The 24,033-nt window shown below is 41.4% G+C and overlaps 1 protein-coding gene across 1 annotated transcript in view; it reads right to left on the reverse strand.

The window, feature by feature from the left end:
• The window catches only part of BLVRA (biliverdin reductase A), a 42,238-nt gene that overhangs the window by 5,279 nt on the left and 12,926 nt on the right, over window positions 1–24,033 (reverse strand). Inside the window, exons 3-7 of the mRNA XM_046021583.1 lie at window positions 15,864–15,985; window positions 13,972–14,091; window positions 12,168–12,265; window positions 2,214–2,321; window positions 464–635 (exon numbers count right to left, since the gene is read on the reverse strand). Coding sequence (XP_045877539.1) covers window positions 464–635; window positions 2,214–2,321; window positions 12,168–12,265; window positions 13,972–14,091; window positions 15,864–15,985 — 620 coding nt within the window. The remainder of the gene's footprint in view (window positions 1–463; window positions 636–2,213; window positions 2,322–12,167; window positions 12,266–13,971; window positions 14,092–15,863; window positions 15,986–24,033) is intronic.

Here is a 24,033-nt window from a genome sequence, read left to right on the forward strand (position 1 = left end):
GGGATGAGTGTCTGGCAATGCCGTTAAGAAGCAAGCAGGGTAAAATGTCAAGGGAAGGTCTAGGTAGTGGTTTTGGGAACTCACGGCAAAATCTGTCCAATTTCACTGTACATCTGAAACTTTCAAATAAGATGTTGGAAAAAAGTCAGGTCACAGAGGGCGCTGGATTTCTGCCACTGATTCTGGTACTGCTTACCTGTGTGGCTTACACAACCTGCCCGAACTCTGTAAGCCTCTAGCTCCTTCCTGGCAAAGGGGCTCATGTCTGTCTTACTTATCTTCCAAGGCTGCTGTGCGGACAAAATGAGGCAACCGAAGTGAAACTTCAGCACCCGTTCTACCTACAAATGCAGACGGCCCTTCTAGAGTCGGGGGTGGGGGGTTTAGGCCCCCCGGGCTTTGTCTACATTCACCTTTGTGGACACACAACAAGTTTCCTGCCCCTCAGTTTCCCACAACCTACCGTTTGTTCTCTGTCTCCAAGCACACAGTCATTTTCATATACTGATCTTCCTTTCGCTCTTCCAAAGTGGCGGAGACGAGAGAAAGCTCCCCGAAGAGGGAGACCAGCCAGGTCAGGCGAGAAATGCCACTGAATGCAGGGAAGCCAAACCGCTCTTCTTCCAACGGACTAGCTGTGGGGAATGACAGATACCGTGGGACTGGGAAGGTGGACAGCAGAGCCGGCTTGTGGGCAGGGGCCGCAGCGGGGCAAAGCAACCTCGCCTCCCGGCGTGCTGTACAATGCGACCACTGATATTCAGTGCCCGAATGAAAACTCTTTCCTAGAAGCGTCTCTCTTCTGACTTCTTTACTCAACTCCATTGTGTTAGGAGGATAAGACATTTTATTGGAAAACAGCCGTCCATCTAGCCCATGGGATAATGAAAACATTTCAGACTTCTAATATATATATATTCGATATCTCCAGATATGGATATGGATATGGATGTATAGTTTGCAGCCGAAGTTAAAAGTCTACAGACCTGCTATGCAGTTTATAAACCACTGATTTCTTATAAATTTGAAACGGACCTGAAATACCTAATTATGACTATGCTTTAAAAAAGATTAGTTATAAGTAAAAGCCAACAAAATTATCAGTTTCATAGACAACACGGTTTGAAAGCACTAGGATGTAGGCATCAAACTCACAAAAGAAAAGACTTCTCCTTCTCAGTGGGTTACTCTCTGGTCTCATGCTTTAGAGAGGACGAGAGCAGCCATCGGATATCTGAGCCGTGAAGTCAGAGGCCTAAGCTCCCGTCTGGCTAGGTCACTCGGCTGCTCTTGTCAACTCTGTGAAGCCACTCACGTCTGATCTTCCTTTTTCCCTGTACAATGTGGGTATGAATACCCACTTTCTAGGACTATCATATGAATTAACATGAACTAATGCATGTCACATACTTAGCACAGTGCCTTGTATAGATGAACGGTTATTATCTGTTACAACGACTCTATCCTCTATCCTTGGGTAAATAATGAAGGTGGATTTCGAAATGACGTCCCACTGTTATTTTCTGGACGTTCATGAGAAGATGAATGGTTTTACCACTTAACCACGCCTGGCCATATCAGGGTTTTGCTTCCATAAGGAGAGCCCTCAGGAGAGGTGGCCCAGTTACCTTAGGGTAGAGCCAGATAAGGAATCCATACAAGGGTAACCCCAGGAGCAGGAGCCTCAAGGATGCTCATTGCCTGTTGCTAATGGAGCTACTCAAATAATGACCAACTTTATGTAATCAAATATACAGTAGATCACACAGTCTGGCTGCAGCCAATGTCCCTATGACTTATTAGAAGCAGAAAGGGGCCATGCATATTTTATTTACTCTGCAGAGAGAATAAAAATGTTCTCCTCCCCAAGAACCTATCTCAGACCGTTTTGAACCTCCTATGGAAAAATCACCTCTGATTTGTTAAGATTTAACGAGGAAAATTCTACACCTGATAGGTTGGGACAGAAGCATTGGTCAGTTTAAGACTTCTACCATACTTTTTCACCAAGCACTTCAATCTCATTTGAATAAAGAAGAAAAACAGGTATTTCTATTGTTTGGGATGGCATGGGCAGAGAACATTAAATTGGCCTTCAGTCAGAGAGTTTTTAGTGCAAATAAATCCAAACACGCGAGAGAACTAGGAAAGAGCCCAGTTAGCCTGCCGGTCTCACCCATTCCGCATGATCTGTGGCCCCACGTCGAACTGACCTGTGAAGAGAAGAGACCCTTTCAGCAGGTCCTTCCCCACCACTTCTTTTTTCAGGAATGCAAACTCCTCCATCAAGAGTTCAACGTGCTCCTCATGCAAGACCTTCCCTGTCATGACAAGAACGGGCATAAAAAAGGCAGTCATCATCAGCTGTCGTATGTGCATCCCAGATTCGAGGTCTGTCTTTCCCCAGCGCAGGACACAGAGACCGCAGAACCAGCCGGGGGACCCCTGTCCCCTTACATGCCCCAGCTGAAGGTGGTGCAAATGGCAACCTAAGAAACCAAGATGGTACACACCTGTCCCAAAGGCAGGATTAAGATCAGGGAAGCACTAACTTCGCTTCTAGCCAGAAGGGGGCAGCGCAGCATAAAAACCTAAGAAACACAGAGCCAAACAGAACTGTGGGGATTGGAGAACAGCTAAAATTAGACTCTGTATTTCAAAGACTTGGAAGAACCAAGTGTTTTGCAAATTACCCAGGTTGGAGGGAGGGTACATAAGATGTTCATAATTAAAATTTTGGATTATAAAATAAATCTGTTAAAAATTTTTGCTCTGGTGGCTTTTTCTTATCTAGGCTATTAGTTTCATAAACTACCAGAACTACTTCCCCCTCTTTGATAGCTCTTTATTTTCAACTAGCGTCACACGCTTACATTTTGCATATGTATTCCTCCCACATTACCGACCTCTTTTGTTTGGTCCACAGAACAAACAAACAAACAAACAAACAAAAGACAAAGAAAAATTCAAAGCACAATTAAAGCTCTTTTGTTCAACTATGTTTTACTTAGTATTTCCCTTTTATTTTTATTGATTTATTTTTATATCTTTATGGCTTATTTACTATTTGTTACAACTTCATACCCTGAAACACTATAAATATGAACTCGACACACACACCTTAGCCCTTGTTAATCACCATTTCACTGGGTCTTTTTATAGGTTTGACTTTCTGGGCTCCACATATTAGTGATATTATATAGTACTTATCTTTCTCTGATTTATCTTACGTAGCATTATTTTGCTCAAGATCTACCCATATTGTAAATGGCAGGACATCCTTCTTTCCTGTAACGGAATATTCCATTTAGTGTATGGACCACACCTTTGTAAAATATTCATCTGTTGCTGGGTATTTCGGCTGTTGCTATTGTGAATAATATGATAAATATGGGAGGGCATAGTATGTATCTTGTCAAAATCCCATTTTCATCTCCTTCGGATCAACACTCAGAAGTGAAATTGCTGGACTGTATGGTAGACCTATTTTTAACTTTTTTAGGAACCCCTGTATTATTTCCCACTAACAATGTATATGACTATTCTTTTCACCTTTTACCAGCACCTGTTGTCTCGTCTCTTCCTGATGAGAGCCATTCTAACAGGTGTGAGGTGATGATAATTCATTGTGGTTTTGATTTGCATTTTCCTGATGATTAGTGACACTGAGTATCTTTTCACATGCCTGTTGGCTATGCTGATATCCTCTCTGGAAAAAGTATCTATTTAAGAACTGTTTCAGTGACTAAGTATAAAAGCGTGTTTAAGGTCTATACTTCCACATAAACATGGAGGGACATCTGGGACACTGGGAGATGCTCCCGGACACTGGCCATTGCTTATCAGCTTCACAGAAACTGCAGAATGTGGTGGGCTTGTTCTTGCACCTTATGAGAAAGCAGGCATATCGCCTGAATCTCTAGAGTTAAGTGTGTAGGAGAGTGAGATTCTTTCTGCCCACTACCTAGCCCATGAATATGGCAAAGAAAGCTTCTTACAATAAGCAGAAGCTTCTCTCCTGTGGTGATTTTATCCATATTTACATGCCCAGGAGGGGACTTGGGCATCTGGGAAGTAGGACCATGCTTGGAGCATGTTATATTCTCTTCAGAACTATTTTTTTTTTCCTAAATATTTTTATTTATTTATTTGACAGACAGAGATCACAAGTAGGCAGAGAGACAGGCAGAGAAAAAGGGAGAAGCAGGCTCCCCGGTGAGCAGAGAGCCCGATGTGGGGCTCGATCCTCGATCCCACGAGCCTGGGATCACAACCTGAGCCGAAGACAGAGACCTTAACCCACTGAGCCACCCAGATGCCCCTCCAGAACTATTTTTAGATTTCCATTTCTGTATTCCATATCCCTGGTCATTAAGGAATTTTTTTTTATCTTCTGGATTGCCTGGATAGCTCAGTTGGTTGGGTGTCTCACTCTTGGTTTCAGCTCAGGTCATGCTCTCAGTGTCGTGGGATTGAGCCCCATGTTGGAATCCATGCTCAGCACAGAGTCTGCTTGAGATTCTCTCCCCCACTCCCGTCTTCTCTCTCTAAATAAATAAATAAATAAATTAAAATCTTTTAAAAAAAGACTATCAAAGATGTGGTATATATATATACACACATAGACACACACACACACAAGAATATTACTCAGCCATCAAAAAGGATGAACTACTACCATTTACATCGACATGGATAGAACTGGAGGGTATTATGCTGAGTGAAGTAAGTCCATCAGAGAAAGACAATTATCATACTGTTTCACGCAAATAAGGAATATAAGAAACAGCACAGAAGATCACAGAGGAAGGGTGGGGAAACTGAATGGGAAGAAATCAGAGAGGGAGACAAACCATGAGAGACCCTTAGCTAGGGGAAACAAACTCGAGGTTGCTGGAGGGGAGGTGGCTGGCATTAAGGAGGGCACGTGATGTAATGAACACTGGGTGTTATATGCAACTGATGAATCATTAAACTCTGCATCTGAAACGAATGATGTTGGCTCACGGAATTTAAATAAATAAATAAATAAATAAATAAAAGACTTTATCTTTCAACTGAATTTTTATTTTTCTATCATTCACTCAATGATCTATTATGATAAACACATTGGTAACCACAGCATACATACATACATACACACACACACACACACACACATTCATACACACATATTCCTAGATCTCTTTACTGATCACACCTAGAGTACAAATTTTAACATCAAAACAGAATTTATTGCACTGATGCTGGGAACATCAACTGGTACAGCCACCACAGAAAACAGTATGGAGGTTCCCCCCAAAATTAAAAATTAGAGCTACCACATGATTCAGTAATTCTACTTCGGGGCATTTGTCCAAGAAAAAAAAAAAAGAAAACACTAATTCAAAAAGATATCTGCAATGTTCACTGTAGTATTATTTGCTAAGACATGGAAACAACCTAGATGTCAACTGGTGGATGAACGGATAGAGAAAATGTGACAGAAATCTGCAATGGAATATTATTCAGCCATAAAAAAGAAGGTAATCTTGCCATTTGTGACGAAATTAAGTGGGCCTTGAGGGCATTCTGCTAAGTGAAGTGAGTGAGAGAAAGACAGCACATGATCTGATTTCTATGTGGACTCTAAAAAACAAGCAAACAAAAACAAAAAATCCAGCAAACTGACAGATACAAACTAAGAAGACAGAGAACAGGTTGGTGGCTGTAAGGGGCAGGGGTTGGGGGAGGCAAAATAGGCGAAAAGGGACAAAAGGTCCAAACTTCCAATGATAACTGGAATGATAATGTCATGGAGATATAATGCACAGCACAGAAACAACAGTTAGTATTGTACTATACACTTGCAAGTTGCTAAAAGAACAGGTCGTAAGTCTCATCACAAGAAAAAAAACTGCGTGGTGATAGGTGTTAACTTCTTGTGATGGCCATTTTACAATATATATATTAATATGGGATCTATACACTGTATACCTGAAACTAATATGTCAATTATATCTCAATTTAAAAATTAAAAATAAACTATTCACCACTAAATGAACCTTAGCTCCTTGGAGAAATGACTAAGTGCACAGCTGAGGCAGAGTAAGCACACAATGAACACAAACCAGTTTATGCTGGAGAGTAAGGAACTGCTCAAAGAATAATGGAAATATGATTAAATAACACAAGAGCTAGCAGTGAAAAGGTCTCCAGTGATCAAATATGAAACAATTTTAGTATCAAGATAAAGCAGATCATAACACATTTAATTAAAAAAGGAAGGCACAAATCAATCCATATTGATATAAATTCATAAATGAATAATCAGAAAGTGTGATAAATAATAGATGTTTATCAGGTTTCAAGCTACCGTCCCACAAAATAATCATTAATACAAAGGGGTAAAAAGTGTAGAAACTTGGCAGACACGGCTTAATCCAATGATATAATTATTAATGGACAAATTGAAAGGGATGCCACTTGTGTCTCTTAGAAGAACACAGCATTAGAAAGATGGCAGAGGAGTAGGGGACCCTATTTCAACTGGTCTCCTGAATTTAGATGGATAGCTACCAAACCATTCCGAACACCCAGGAAATCAGCCTGAGATGTAAGAATATGTTTCTGGATCTCTACAAGCAGAAAAACACCAGCTGTCCCGAGGTATGAAGTATGCAGCTGTGATTCTGCAGGCAGAATGGGAAGATAAACAGAGATGGGAAGATAAACAGAAGGGGAAGGGAAGATAAACAGAAGGGGAAGGGAGCCCTCGTAAGCTGGTGCTGGGACAGAGAGATAACACTGGAGCAAGAAGTGTCCCATGCTGGGGACAGGGCACAGACTCGCACACCGGTAGTGGCAGGTAAAGGACTTTAGTCCAGCCCCCAGGCAGGATCCAGGAGGTGTGGGTGCACCTGCACGAACCAGAGGTGGCTTGTATTTTAGAAGCACAAAGGGCAGAGACATGCCTGACCCTGGGATCAACCTATGGGAGTGTTGCTGTGGGGCACACAACGGGGGAGGCTGCGGTTCTTAGCATGGCAGACAGAAACAGAGACTGTGTGTCCTGAAGAGCTCAGTGAAGAGCAGACTGCGATTTCTCTGTTCTGAGGCAGAGGTTTGGATATGGTCCCCTGTTCTGACTCCTGGAAGAGATGTAGAAAGCTGCCAGGGAAAGCTGCAAGAGAACAAAAGCCCAAAAAACCGGTTTTCACTAAGCCCATTCTCCTCCAAGGGGGGCAGGGCAACTTTGCCCAGGCAGGGCTGCCTGAGCAATAGTGCGGCAGGCCCCTCCCCCAGAAGACAGGCTGAAAGAACAAGAGGCCAACAACCCTAAGTTCCCTATAAAACACGTACATCTTGCTTGGGTCGTGGTTAATACTCCGGACTCTGTACATTCCCTCAACAACCCCCCAAGAGAATGACAAGAGGAGGAACCCTCCAAAAAGAAAAGATTCAGAGACTATGTCCTCTGCCACAGACCTAATGGATATGGATATAAGCAAATGTCAGAAATAGGATTCAGAGTAACAATTTTGAAGTTGGTACTAGGCTTGAGAAAAATATTAGCCACAATATAGAATCTCTAATGGCAGAAATGAGATCTAATCAGGCCAACCTTAAAAATGCTATGAATGAAATGCAGTCTAAACTGGATACTCTCACTGCCAGGGTAAATGAGGCAGAAGAACGAATTAGTGAGCTAGAAGATAAGATGATAGAAAAGAAGGAAACTGAGGAGGTCTGTGAAAAACAGATTAAAGACCAAGAGATCACATAGGGAGATTAATGACGCCATGAAACATTCCAATGTCACAATTACTGGGATCCGGAGGGGTGGAGAGACAGAGAGGTCTAGAAGATATCATTTGAGCAAATTGTAGCCGAGAACTTCCCTAACCTGGGGAAGGAAACAAGTGTTCATGTCCAAGAGGCAGAGAGGACCCCTCCCAAAATCAAAGAAAACAGACCAATGCCTCGACATGAAATAGTAAAACTAACAAATGTTAAATCCAAGGAAACAATCCTGAAAGCCGCTAGGGGGAAGAGATATCTTACATACAGAGGGAGGAATATCAGAATAACATCAGACTTGTCACAGAGACCTGGCAAGCCAGAAAGGGCTGACAAGACATATTCAGGGTACTAAATGAGAAGAACATGCAGCCAAGGATACTTTATCCAGCAAGGCTGTCATTTAGAATGGATGGAGAGACAAGGGGCTTCCAAGACCGGCAGAAACTGAAAGAATATGTGACCAACAAGCTGGCCTGCAAGAATTATTAAGGGGGTTTTTATAAAAGAAGAAAGACCCCAAGAGTGATACAGACACAGAAATTTACAGAGACAATCTATAGAAACAAGGACTTCACTGGCAACATGATGGCAATAAAATCATATTTTTCAAAGTGAATGACCTAAATGCTCCCATGAAAGGGCAAGGGTTAGCAGATTGAATAAAAGGACATGACCCATCTATATGCTGTCTACAACAGACTCATTTTGAACCTAATGATATATCTAGAATGAAAGTGAGGGGATGGAGAGCCATTTTTCATGACAATAGTCCTCAAAAGAAAGCTGGGGTAGCATTTCTCATATGAGACAGGTTAGATTTTAAGCTGAACACTGTAGTAAGAGATACAGAAGGACACTATATCATTCTTAAGGGGTCTATTCAACAAGAAGATCTAACAATTGTAAATATCTATGCCCCCAACATGGGAGCAGACAACTACATAAGCCAACTGTTAAACAAAATAAAAAACCATATTGAGAATACTACTTTCATAGTAGGAGACCACAACACTCTACTCTCAGCAATGGGCAGATCATCTAAGCAGAAGATCAACAAAGAAACAAGAGCTCTGAATGACACACTGGACCAGATTGACTTCATAGATATATATAGAGAGAATATTCCTCCCTAAAACAACAGAATAATCATTCTTCTCAAACGCACATGGAAATTTCTTCAGAATAGACCACACACTGGGTCACAAATCAGGTCTCAATTGATACCAAAAGACTGAGATTATTCCCTATTTTCAGACCACAGTGCTCTGAAACTGGAACTCAATCACAAGAAAAAATATGGAAGGAATTCAAACACTTGGAAGCTAAAGACCATCTGCTAAAGAACGTTTGGGTCAACCAGGAAATTAAAGAACTGAAACATTCATGAAAACCAATGAGAATTAAAACACATCGGTCCAAAACTATGGGATACAGCAAAAGCACTCCTAAGGGGGAAATACATAGCCATCCAAGCCTTACTCAAAAAAAGCAGAAAAATTCTGAATACACAAACTAACCTTACACTTAAAGGAACTGGAGAAAGAACAACAAATAAAACCTAAACCATGCAGGATAAGAGAAATAATAAAGATTAGAGCAGAGATCAATGAACTAGAAACCAGAAATACAGTAGAGCAGATCAATGAAACTAGAAGCTGGTTCTCTGAAAGAATTAATAAGATCGATAAACCACTGGCCAGACTTATCCAAAAGAAAAGAGAAAGGACCCAAATTAATATAATTATGAATGAAAGGGGACTACGACTAACCACGACTAACCCGAAGGAAATAGAAACAATTATTAGAAATTATTATCAACAACTATATGCCAATAAATTAAGCAACCTGGAAGAAATGGAATGCCTTCCCGGAAACCTATAAACTACAAAGACTGAAACAGGAAGAAATTGACAATCTGAATAGACCAATAACCAGCAAGGAAACTGAAGCAATGATCAAAACCTCCTAAAAAACAAGAGTCCAGGGCCTGATGGATTCCCCAGGGGAATTCTACCAAACATTTAAAAAATAAATAATACCTATCCTCCTGAAGCTGTTTCAAAAAACAGAAAGAGAAAGAAAACTTACAAATTCGTGCTATGAGGCCAACAGTACCCTGATCCCAAACCAGCCAAAGACCCCATCAAAAAGGAGAATTTCGGACCAATATCCCTGATGAATATGGATGCCAAAATTCTCAACAAAACCCTAGCTAACAGGATCCAACACACAGATTACCCATCACGACCAGGTGGGATTTATTCCTGGGATGCAAGGGTGGTTCAACATTCACAAATCAATGTGACAGAAAACATTATTAAAAGAAGAGACAAGAACCATATGATCCTCTCAATTGATGCAGAAAAGGCATTTGACAAAATACAACATCCTTTCCTGATTAAAACTCTTCCGAGTGTAGGGATAGAGAGAACATTACTCAATTTCATAAAAACCGTCTATGAAAAGCTCACAGCGAATGTCACTCTCAACAGGGAAAAGCTGAAAGCATCTTCCTTAAAATCAGGAACCTGACAAGAACGCCCACTCTGGCCATTATTGTCCAACACAGTAAACCATAAGACACCTAGGAATAAACCTAACCAAAGAGGTAAAGGATCTATACTCTAGAAACTACAGAACATTTATAAAAGAAATTGAAGAAGACACAAAAAATTGGAAAAATATTCCATGCTCACGGAGTGGAAGAATAAACATTGTTAAAATGTCTATGCTACCCAGAGCAAGGTATACTTTCAATGCCATCCTGATCAAAATACCAATGGCATTTTTCAAAGAGCTGGAACAAACAATCCTAAAATTTGTATGGAACCCAAAAAGACCCCGTATTGCCAGGGAAATGTTGAAAAAGAAAACCAAAGCTGGGGGCATCACAATGCCTGACTTCAAGCTGTATTACAAAGTTGTGATCATCAAGACAGCTTGGTATTGGCACAAAAACAAACTCAAAGATCAATGAAACAGAATAGAGAGCCCAGATGTGGAACCTCAATTCTATGATCAATTACTCTTCGACAAAGCAGGAAAAAATATCCAATGGAAAAAAGACAGTCTCTTCAATAAGTAGTGCTGGGCAAACTGGACAGTTACGTACAGAAGAATGACACTCGACCATTCTCTTATTCCATACAAAAAGATAAACTCTAAACGGGTGAAAGATCCAAATGTGAGACGGGAATCCATCAAAATCCTAGAGAACATAGGCAGTAACCTTTTCAACACTGGCCACAGCAACTTCTTTCAAGGCACGTCTCCAAAGGCAAAAGAAACAAAGGCAAAAATGAGCTTTTGGGACTTCGCGAAGATCAAAAGCTTCTGCACAGCAAAGAAGACAGTCAACAACACAAAGAGGCAAACCACGGAATGGGAGAAGATCTTTGCAAAGGACATTACAGATAAAGTGCTGGTATCTAAGTTTTATAAAGAACTTCTCAAACGCAACATTAAAAAAACAGATAATCACATCAAAAATGGGCAGAAAACATGAACAGACACTTCTCCAAAGAAGACATACAAATGGCTAACAGACACAAGAAAAAATGTTCAACATCATCAGCCATCAGGGAGATTCAAATCAATACCACATTGAGATACCACTTTACACTGGTTAGAATGGCAAAATTTAATAAGGCAGGAAATAATAAATGTTGGAGAGGGTGTGGAGAAAGGGGGACCCTCTTACACTGTTGGTGGGAATGCAAGTTGGTGCAACCACTTTGGAAAATGGTATGGAGGTTCCTCAAAAAGTTGAAAATAGAGCTACCCTATGACCCTGCAATTGCACTACTGGGTATTTACTCTAAAGACGCAAATTTACGTAAGGAATTATGTAACATTCCTTTACATAAGTTTGAGAAAATACCTACCTCCAAGGGTTTCTAGGAGAATTAAATAAAACAACTTATACAGTGCCTAGTAGTGTTCCCAAGTTGCTGGGATATAGTAAGTATCTGATAAATGATACTCCTCTTGAGGAACAGCACAAACTATAAAGCATGCAGATAAGACAATCAATTACTCTGATTTGGACATTTTTCCATTAGCAATGTAAATATCGCATGAATAACAGCAGAATAATATCATGACACTAGCATAAGTCGAAGCTAATTCATGCTTCTCATTAGAGTAAAAGCTGGTAAGTCTCTGACAAAAGTTTGCAAATCCACACTCATCCCTCCACTCTGTTGGCCCTCCACACACACCCATTATGTGTGCCTACAGGACAGGGGATGGCTAGGGGACTGAGAGCCCACGGTACATATCTGGCATAGGGTTAAGTCTTAAAGGCACAAAGAGGGTACTGAAGACATTTTACAGGCAGAAACTCTACAAGAGGGTCCGTGTTCCACAGAAAGACTATACGTTACCTTTCTGCTCTGCCAGCTTCCACAGGTCCCGAGCTGCTGCCCAAGACAGTGTCATGGGATATTCCACAAGGACATGCTTGCCAGCATTGAGGAACTGCCTTTGGAAAAAAGAGAGAGACAAGAGAGAAAATACACTTCAAGTAAGCGTCAATAAAACGCCCTGCATGACAGAGAACAGACTGTTATAAATACATCTAAGTCTCTGGGTCACGAAGGAATGCAGATGAGAGTGGGGGCCAGAGGCTAACCTGTACTTCCCATCACTTTCTACCAGGCTAGAAGAGGCGTTCTGGTTATGTGCTCATTTGAACATTCATCCATTTACTGACTATACTCATCATTCATGACTACACTCATATAGTCCACTAGGTACTATTTGCCAGCTACTCTGGAGGAGAAACAAAAGACATTAACCTGTACATTGCCCATTATCCCGTGGGAGCCATACATACAGCCTGCCACACCCATGAACAGCCAGCGCCACCTGGCCAGTCTGAAAAGGTTTCAGTATCATCTGAAACGCAAGGAGGCATTTCCCAGGTGCGACCTACAAGATGAGGGTATGGAGATTTGTCCACTGGGGTCATGGTATGAGTTGCAGCACAGCCGGGGAGTAGACTGCCAGCAGGAGAGGGAAACAAGGTCATAAAAGTAGCTGAGAGCCTGACTCTGCAGAACCTATAATGCTCTGCTCCGAAGTTTGGATTTTATTCTCCACATACTCCTAAGGTACATTTATGAAATGAGAACTACAAAATCACCTTGTTAAGGAAATACACTCTGCAAAGTGGGGTAAAAGGAACCAAGGAAAGGTGTTTCTTTCCACACTGGAGCTGAAGCAGCAAGGAGGGAGCAGCCTATCCTGGGAACAGCACGCTGGCAGCTGCGGTTTAATGTAGGGACCGAGAAGGGAAGTGAGACTCAGGGACGTGGCTGGAACTGCCTTGTTAGCTGTCAGGTCGTGCGTGGGGCTCCCCCTTCCAGGCTCAGTCCCCCCAAAGGCTTGAAGGGCTCTAGGCTTCACATCTGAAGGTGCGGCAGGGGGACATGACACTTCTCTTGCTTTATAATGTCATCTGCCCTCTCCGATGCCACTACTACTTTCTTTCTGCACCTCTCTCATGGCAAAAGCCATTCATATCAAAGGAACTCTTGGACATACTTAAAATGTTAAAAGCACAAAGGATACAAGGGTGGCAGCTGATCCAAACTTAGAAAGGATTACGACAATTTGCCAAAGCGCCATGAAGATACCGGCTCCGCCTCCCAGTATGACAAGAGGCAAGCACTATTCAATCTGCTGTCAACGAATTCTTTTACAAAGAACACCCTTCAATTCTTTGTGTTGTTTTAAATTATAGTATACCAAATAAATATTAGTTTGACGTAGTTTTCATTTTCTTCCACACTTGTAACTCATAGTAAGAGTTTTAAGCATTTGACAATTTTTTTATTTATTTGACACAAAGAGATCACAAGTAGGCAGAGAGGCAGGCAGAGAGAGAGGAAGGGAAGCAGGCTCCCTGCTGAGCAGAGAGCCTGATGCGGGGCTCGATCCCAGGACCCTGAGATCATGACCTGAGCCAAAGGCAGAGGCTTTAACCCACTGAACCACCCAGGTGCCCCTAGCATTTTGACAATTTTTAAAGGTGATGGCTCCACTGTGAGTTTCCCCTTCAGTTAAGAAAATTCCTTTAAGAGATTTCAGTTTGCCCCGTCATTTTTATGCTCCCGCACTGCTATGCAAGGTAAGGACCACCGACACTGAAAACCCACCTGATATAGTCTTCGTGGCAAAACCCACCTGATATAGTCTTCGTGGCTAGAGCTCTCACTGCAGATATAAGCGACCTCAACCTCTTCACTGGAAAGAGCATCTTCCAAGGAAACCTGCCGGACTTCATCAATGTTCCCAAGCTCTCGTCTATTTGAGAATAATAAAAATGCAACACAAAAGTCCACAATATATCCGATAAGTGAGCACCATCCTTCTTCTCGCCTCCCAAAAATGTCCTGGTAACCCGCTTTTAGAAATGAAATTAACTCCCTCCCTCCCACTTCCAGGACATTTCCCACCACAGAGTGAGAAATACAGCCTCGGGTTGAAGTCAAGAGACCTGGCATTGAGTGCTGACACTACTGCCAAGAGCCGGCAGGACCTGGCAGTCTTTGAATTGGTCCATCTCTAAAATGAAAACAACTCCTTTTATCGCAGGAGAAGTGGTCTCGAGGACCACTAAGCACTAGGACTACCAGACTTCACTCACAGTCTAAGAGAAGGAAGACCAATGTAAATATGTAAGCTCCACACTACATGAACATGAGAGCTGTCGTACTTGGCGGTTCAGGTGGGTAGTTCAATAAAGGCAAGGAACATCTATTCTAGGGTTTTGGAGGAGGCTTCCTGGGGGGATGGTAGGACTTAGCAGGTAGGACATGAGAAACAGGGCATGTGAGAAGGGGAACAGTGCAGGGGTACAGTAAAGCAGGGGGTGTGAGCTGGCCATCTTCCCATATGACCTGAGTAGTTTAGAAGTCGTCACTATATCAGGTACGGCAGCCAGCTAGCAGAGGACTGGGGTTTAAGGGACAAAGAGAGGCCTCACTTCAGCCTTGAACCCAACTGCTGTGTTCAATGGCTACACTGAACATGTGTTCAAGGGCTACAATGGGAGTTACAGCACTGGTGAATAGTAATTTTGATCTCCCATTTATGTGCAAGTCCCTTCGAATCTTACTGAGGGGAAAAGACTGACCAAGGGCAGATTCCTACCACTTCCGGGTCTCTCTAGGGCCTGGGATGGTCTGTGTGGACCATCACAGTAGTTAACCATGCTTTGTTCGATTTCTCTAAAGCATTAAAAAGCAGAGAGAGGTACCTAGGTTGCTCCCCACCCTCTCTCCTCAGCCAACACAATTGTTCTCTTTGTAATCTTGTTCACAATTAACACGCATAAATTACCTTATACAGTGTGAGTTTGGTGACTGGCATATGTAAAGAAGTGGTGAGTGGTGGTGGAAGGGACTAGGTGAGTGTGGGTCAGAGAAGAAGAAACACCTTGAGAAATTTGGTTTTGATTGAGTTACAGGAGATAAAAGCGAGGCTCAAAATTACCAAAGGGAAAAGAATGCATGTTGCTTAGATGATGGGCCTTGGAATCAAACAGACGTGTATTCAAAGTTAGGCCTTAGGCTTTCTAGCTGTGCGTCCACAGGCAAATTACATAACCTCTCTGTGGCTCAGTTTCTTTATCTGTAAAGTGGGTTTCATAATGCTATCTATGTCAAATAGCTGATAAGGCTTGTAAAGCCCAGGGCCACTGCACGGATGGCTATGACGATAACTGATACAATAATTAAATGGCACACACCGATGGCCTTTTTCCAGGCCAACCCACCATGTGTTCGCTGTGCCCCTTGTGTCACCATCAGGCCCTACTCTCAACTTCCCTGCCTTTGTCTTCGCAGTCCTCTCGAGGCTGACTCGCTGTACATCCCCGCTGCAGGTCTAGCACTCCAGCTCTCAGATTTGCGATCTTGTGGGGCTGACCCTGAGCACGGTTCCCTGGAAGGACCCCAGAGCTGGCTCTCTCTCTTCCTGGGTCTGGAGAATCTCTACGTCCCAAGCCCTAATTCACCTAATTCACCTCAATGGTCTTGCCACGAATTACAAGGCACAGGACAAATGCCAGCCACCTGGACACGAAGCCAATCAGGTTCAGGAACGCTGAGGAAGGATGAGGATTCCGCAAGTCCCTGATTCGCACAGAACCGGCTCTGCCGACGCCAACCACCACCACTCCGAACTTCTTCTCAGGCTGAAACACAAGGGACCAAGGAAGGATTTTTAAAAACAGTTAAAGCCTCTAGCAGAGAACAGCAAAACAAAGACACGTCAGCAGGACCAGTAGAGTCCAGACAAGGGAGGAAAGGAGCCGACCCAGAACACACATGAAGCCGTAGCATACGAGGGCGGACTAAGACACTCCCTGAGCTGAGAGCCCGGGGAGCAGTGAGCTCCACCCAGCATATATTTCTTTCTTTTTTTTTTTAAAGATTTTATTTATTCATTTGACAGACAAAGATCACAAGTAGGCAGAAAGGCAGGCAGAGAGAGAGCAGGTTCCCTGCTGAGCAGAGAGCCCAACTCGGGCTCCATCCCCAGACCCTGAGATCATGACCTGAGCTGAAGGCAGAGGCTTTAACCCACTGAGCCACCCAGGCGCCCCCCCAGAACATATTTCTATAAAAGCTCTGACGGTGTCATCCACAGAGAAGGCTCCTCACACTTGGCGTTCCATTTCCACGACCACCACTCCAACGATGAGAGATTTCCCTCTTTAAGTCGTACCTCTGTACTCCCTGAATCCTTCCTCCGGGGGTATGCGATCTGATACAGGAGGGCTCATTCTTAGAGAGATGCTGCCACCCAGGACACGGGGCAAGCCATAAGCGATCACCTTACTCAGATGCCCCACTACAGCTTCTGACTTCCAGCCAACTTCACTCCCACTCAGTATTTGGGTGGACTGTGAGGGGCTGTATGCAAATAGTACCAGAGTGAAAAATCAAGTTGATTCTTAAAGTTACAGAGCCTCTCAATTCATCCAAACTGATAGAAATAGAAATGACCTCTATACATCCCTCAAACCCAGTCCTCCTTAGATGTCTCCGAGCGCAGAAATGGGAATGTCATCTCGGATTCACCCCTTCCTGCCACCCGTGATATGTGTCTGTCACCATTTCCCACTGATTCTGCCCCTCCCTGTGTCTGCAGCTCTAGGGCTGGCCCAGGATTTCTTTGCCTAAATCACCTGGTCTCACTCCTTCCAATCTCATCCTTCCCATGCATCCCCCACAGGCTTCCCAGAGCAGCTGCTTAAGATAAAACTACAGTCCCTCCCCTGATTAAAGCCCTTCGTTTCCCAACTGTTATTGGCGGACGGTGTCCCCCCAAAATTCGTATATTGAAACCCTAACCCCTAGTATGATGGTATTAGGAGATGGGGCCTTTGGGAGGTAACTGGATTTAGATGAGGTCATGAGGCAGAAGCCCTCACGAAGGGATCAGTGCCCTTAGATGAGTCACAAGAGACCTTGCTGCTTCTCTCTGTGCTCTGCCCAGGTGTCAGCAGTCTGCAACCAGGAAGAGAGCCCTCAACCAGAACTTGACCATAGAACCTGATCTCAGACTTCTAGCCTCTGGAACTGGAAGAAATAAATTTCTATTTTTTATAAGCCATCCGGTCTATGGTACTTTATCTGCTTTCATAGCAGCCCAAACTAAGACACCAGCTAAAGACAGAAAAATACTGAAGTCCAAGTTCTTAAAAACAAACAAACAAAAAAACTGAATATTATGCTGTACACCTGAAACTAATATATTATTATATGTCAACTAAATCACAATTAAAAACATACTTTAAGATGAAAAAAAAAAAAAACCTCTCTGCCCCTTGGTGTTCAAGGAACAAAAACAAAATATTTCATTCTCTACCGCAGCCCTTCATCCAAGGTGTAGTTCCCTCAGATTCTCCCATCTCGGTAAATGCCACACCATTCACTCAGTTGCTAAGGCCCCTAAACTTGGGAATTATCCCTGCCTTTTTCCTCTGTCCCCCTTTCCATACCCAATTCATCAACAAGTTGTCAAGATCCATCTATAAGTCTTCTATCTACTTCTGTCCATCTTCATTGCTACCCCCTAATCCAAGTCACAATCTCATCCATTCGACAGTTCCAGCAAACTTTCTAACTGGTTCCCTTGCTTTACTCTTTGCCCTATTCTGTCTACATACAGCAGCAAGAATGATCTTTAGACTAAATATAATCAGTTAATTATCTGCCCCTCCCCATCTGCCTCCCAGGTTTCAACTCTCTGGAGGCCACCTGTTATACTCAGAATTAAGCCCAAACCACTTGCTGTGGTCTACAAAGGCCTTTGTGATCCGGCCCCTACCTATTTCTCTAAGCTCATCTCCTAGCCCTCTCCCTCTTGTCACATTGGCCTTTTTAAGTAAATCATACATGCAAAGGCCCTCTTTTAGCATGTCACAGTCATTTTGCACCTCAGGGCCTTTGCATGTATGGTTTACTTTGAAAAATGCCAGGTTCCAGGGATGTATTGTGGACAGACCCTGTTCTTAACAGAGATCTTAAAGAAGGAAGAGAGCAAACAAGTCAACACATGAATAAATGTCAAGTGACAGTGTGCATTAGCAAGATAATGAAGTGGGGTAAAGGGCATAGAGGGAGCTTATAGGAGGGGGTACTTTGGCTTTGAAGGGGTGGTAGGAAAAGCCTCTCTGAGGAGGCAGCTTTGAACAAAGACCTGAATAAACTCAGAAGATGAGCCACACAGTTATCTGGGGGCAAATGGGGCAGAAGGAGGCATCCTTTCAAAGGCTTCAAGGGGGGCAGATACCTGCAGGGCTTGGAAATAGTGGATATAATCATAAAACATGCAACAACACACGTCTTGTACTTAAAGATGAAAGTCTTAGGGTAACGGTGATGGACATTAAGGAGGACGGGATGTAATGAGCACTGGGTGTTATAAGACTGATGAATCACTGAACTCCACCTCTGAAACTAATAATACACTATATGTTAATTAATTGAATTTAAATTTTTTTTAAAAAGCAATTTAAAGGCTAAAATTAACAACACAGGAAACAAAACAGGTGCTGTCTGGTGTGGATGCAGAGAAAGGGGAACCCTCTTACATGATGGGAGGGAATGCAACTAGTGTAGACACTGTAAAACAGTATGCAGTTTCTTCAAAAAGTTAAAAATAGAACTACCCTAAGATCAGCAATTGTACTACTGGGTATTACCAGGTATATTACTCGGCCATAAAAAAAGAATGAAATCTTGCCATTTGCAACAATGTGGATGGAGCTAGAGAGTAGTATGCTAAGTGAAATAAGTCAAAGACAAATACCGTATGATTTCACTCATATGCAGAATTTAAGAAACAACAAAGGAACATAGGTGGGATTAAAAAAAATAAACAGGGGCGCCTGGGTGGCTCAGTGGGTTAAAGCCTCTGCGTTCCGCTCAGGTCATGATCTCGAGGTCCTGGGATCGAGCCGCACATCGGGCTCTCTGCTTAGCAGGGAGCCTGCTTCCCCCTCTCTCTGCCTGCCTCTCTGCCTACTTGTGATCTCTGTCTATCAAATAAATAAATGAAAAAATCTTAAAAAATAAATAAATAAATAAATAAATAAACAGAGAGGCAAATTAAAAAAAAAAAGCAACTTAAAAACAAGCAAGCAGAAAGGTTGACTGCATTTAAAAAAAAGAACATATAAAGCTGTCTGGTATCTCCCATCCCTCTCTTGTCTTAAAACTTTTCTTCTTTGCATAATACTTATCACTTAAATATTTTAAAACCACTTTTGTCTATAAAATTTAAAAACAAATATTTAATAAATAAATAAGGGTAGGAAAATCTTTACCAAAGACTTCCTTACCAAACATTGAGGACTTCCAAACTTGGCTCTGTCTACTACTTCTGGCCACCTCTCCCCCTGTGTACCTTTAGACTCCTGACTTTCCAAACAACTGGAAAGTATGTAAAACTTTGTATGTTTGCTACCTTTAAGCCTTTGCAAATCCTGTGTCCCTTGAGCTCCTCCCTACTGCTCACCTGTAAACCTTCAAAGCTTTGAAGACCTGGACATCTTATGAAGCCCTTTCTGATGCTATTGGTTAGATTATGTATTTTTTTGCATCTAATAAAATTCACCCATTTTAGTAAATGGCTATGAGTTTTGAGCAACATACAGCCATATTACCACCACAAATCAAGATATAAAACAGTTCTATCATCCTCCACCAAAATTACTTATGCTCCTTTGTAGTCAAACCCAACTCCCACTTCAGGCAACCGCTGTTTGCTTTCTCTCTCAATAGTTTTGGCTTTTCCAGAAAGTCATATAAATGAAGTCATACAAAATGCAGTGTTTTGAGTCTGGCTTGAACTTAGCACAATGCATTTCTTATCTACGTTGTTGCATGTATCCGTAATTTCTTTCTTTCTTTTTTCTTCTCCTTCTCCTTCTCCTCCTTCTTTTCTTTTTTTTTTTTTTTTACTAAGTAGCAGTAGTACAGGTATGTTTATCCATTTGACAAATGAAGAGCATTTCTCACGTTCCCAGTATGAATGAATTCCTAATTTATTCTATTATGAATAAAGCTGCTATAGTCGTTATTGACTACTTTTTGTGTAAATTAAACATGGTTCTTATTTCACTTGGGTAAATACCTGGGTATAAGAGTCTGGGTCATATGTTAAGGGATGTGTTTGAGACGTACAGTAAGTCATGTGTTATGTTTGCTGGGTTTTATGTCACGCGTAGATTTAACTTTATGAGAAATTGCCAAACTGTTTACCAAAGTGAATCCTGGAATGACTCTATGTACTATTTTGCATTCTCATGCCCAATGTCGGGGTTCCACCAACATCTAGTTCTATCGGGTTTTCTTCTCACCAACATCTAATACTATCAGATTTTTCTCCTCCTTTTCATTCTAGCCATTATAATTGGTATGTTGTGGTATCCGTGGCTTCTACTTACATTTCCATAATGACTAGTGATGTTAAGGGCTGTTCATGTGCTTATCTGCCATCTGTATATCTACACTGGCGATGTGTCTATCCAAATCATTTGTGAACTTCTATTCGGTTGTTTTCTTACTAGTGAGTTTTTAGAGTTCTTTATATATTTTTGATATTGAATTCATTTGTCAAATTTGTAATACAGCTTCCAGTCTGTAGCATGTCTTTTCATTTTCTTAAGAATGTCTTTCGAGGAGCTTAAAATTCTTAATTTTGATGAAGTCCAACTTATCAAAAAAATTTAATGTATCACTCTTCTGGCTAACATAAAGACACAAAGACTTTCTCCTATGCGTTCTCTCAGCAGTTTTACAGTTGAAGGCTTAAAGTTTTAGTTACTTTATGTTCTCATTTGAATTAGTTTCTCTATATGGTGTAAGGTATGAATCAAGGTTCTTTTAAAAACATTTTTAGGTAGAGAGGCAGCTTCTCGAATGTGTATTCCAGAGGCTGAATCAACTGCCCACAGTGAGGCAGAGGAATGCCAGGCTTGCATGTAAATACACGCAGACTTCACGCCCAACTCATGTACCATCTGCTCTGGAAGCCATAACGAGCTTTCCCCCCCTCTTTTCGTATGATATCCAATTGTTCCAACAAAAACTGATTTAGAATAACTTTTTTTTCCACTGAAATCCCTTTGCACCTTTGTGATATTGTCTCAATTGTCGCAGTTTTAATAGTAAGTTTTAAAATCAGTTACTGTCAACCTTCCAACTTTTATCCCTTCTTTTCCAAAACTGTAGTTCTGCCTTTACATAAAAGTTTTACGATCAACTTGTCAATTTCTAACTAAAAGAAAAAAATCGACCAGGATTTTGAATGGGATTACACTGATTATATAGATTAGTTTGGGAAAAAAAACAAACATCTTGGAAGAGTGAAGCTTCAAATTCATGAACATGGTATATATCCTCATATGTTCTTTCTTTTATTCTGTCATTTTCAGTGTATGAATCTTGTTTTGTTAAATTTATACCTAAGTATTTTGTGATTTTTAGTGCTGCTGTAAATAGTATTTTTTAGTTTCCACTTCTAAACTGTTTATTGTAAATATATAATTGATTTTTGTATATTGAGTCAGATTTTCTACAAAGACCATAAGTCAAACATAAATAGAAATGGTTTCACTTCCTCCTTCTCAATCTGAAGTGCTTTATTCAACTTTCTTGCCTTATTGCACTGGTAGGTCTTCCACTATGATTCTGACTTAGATTAGTGGGAACAGACATTCTTGCCTCATTTTTAATCTTAGGGAGAAAACACTGGGTCTTTAACATGAAAAAGGATGCTAAATGTACATTTTTTTGTAGATACCCTTTATCAGGATGTGAATATTTTCTTCTATTCATATTTTGCTGAGATTTTTTTAAAATTATAAATGGTCTAGTTTTATCAAATGCCTTTTCTGAGTCTACTGATGTGATCATTTAAACTTTTCTTAAAATCGATTAATACATTAGTACCTTTCATTCCTAGGATAAACCTCACTTGGCCTTGCAGTATCTTTTTTATATACTGATGATTCTATTTGCTAAAATCTTATTTAAAATGTTTGCATTTGTGCTCATGAAAGTTACTGGTCTGTAATTTTCTTATAATGTGAAATGATTCCTAGGATAACTAATTTTATAAAAGTATTGTCTTTTTAAAAAAATTTTATTTATTGCTAGAGAAAGAGAGAGAGCGTGCATGCAGGCTCAAGCAGCGGGGAGAGGCAGAGGGAGGAGACTCCCCACTAAGCAGGGAGCCCGAAGCAGGACTTGATCCCAGGACACTGAAATCATGAACTGAGCTGAAAGCAGACCCTTAACTGACTGAGCCACCCTGGCACTACATTGAGCATTCCATGCTCATGGATTAGAAGAATAAATATTGTTAAAATGTGTATACAACCCAGAGCAATCTATACTTACAATGCCATCCCGATCAAAATTCCACCGGCATTTTTCAAACTGCTGGAACAAACAATCCTAAAATTTGTGTGGAACCAGAAAAGACCCCAAATTGCTAAGGAAAAGGTGAAAAAGAAAAACAAAACTGGGGCATCGCGTTGCCTAATTTCAAGCTTTACTACAAAGCTGTGATCACCAAGACAGCATGGTACTGGCACAAAAACAGACACATAGACCAGTGGAACAGAGTAGAGAGCCCAGATATGGACCTGCAACTCTATGGTCAAATAATCTTCAACAAAGCAGGAAAAAATATCCAACAGAAAAAAGACAGTCTCTTCAATAAATGGTGCTGGGAAAATTGGATAGCTATGTATAGAAGAATGAAACAACCATTCTCTTACACCATACACAAAGATAAACTCAAAATGGATGAAAGCCCTCAACATGAGGGAGGAATCTATCAAAATCCTAGAGGAGAACATAGGCAGTAACGTCTTCGACATCGGCCACCGCAACTTCTTTCAAGATGTGTCTCCAAAGGCAAAGGAAACAAAAGCAAGAATGAACTTTTGGGACTTCATCAAGATCAAAAGCTTTTGCACAGCAAAGGAAACAGTCAACAAAACAAAGAGGCAACCCATGGAATAGGAAAAGATATTCGCAAATGACACTACAGACAAAGGGCTGATATCCAAGATCTATAAAGAACTCCTCAAACTCTACACACACAAAACAGATAATCATGTCAAAAAACGGGCAGAAGACATGAACAGACACTTCTCCAAAGAAGACATACAAATGGCTAACAGACACATGAAAAAATGTTCATTGTCATTAGCAATCAGGGGATTCAAATCAAAACCACATTGAGATACCACCTTACACCAGTTAGAATCGCCAAAATCAACAAGGCAGTAAACAACGTGTGTTGGAGAGGATGTGGAGAAAGGGGAACACTCTTACACTGTTGGTGGGAATGCAAGTTGGTGCAGCCACTTTGGAAAACACTGTAGAGATTCCTTAAAAAATTAAAAATAGAGCTGCCCTATCACCCTGCAATTGCACTACTGGGTATTTACCCCAAAGATACAGATGTAGTGAAAAGAAGGGCCATCTGTACCCCAATGTTCATAGCACCAACAGCCACAGTCGCCAAACTGTGCAAAAAACCACGATGCCCTTCAACAGACGAATGGATAAAGAAGATATGGTCCGTATGTATATACAATGGAGTATTATGCCTCCATCAGAAAGGATGAATACCCAACTTTTGTATCAACATGGATGGGACTGGAAGAGATCATGCTGAGTGAAATAAGTAAAGCAGAAAAAGTCAGTTATCATA

The sequence above is a fragment of the Meles meles genome, chromosome 10 (genome assembly GCF_922984935.1).
Source record: "Meles meles chromosome 10, mMelMel3.1 paternal haplotype, whole genome shotgun sequence".
NCBI lineage: Eukaryota > Metazoa > Chordata > Mammalia > Carnivora > Mustelidae > Meles > Meles meles.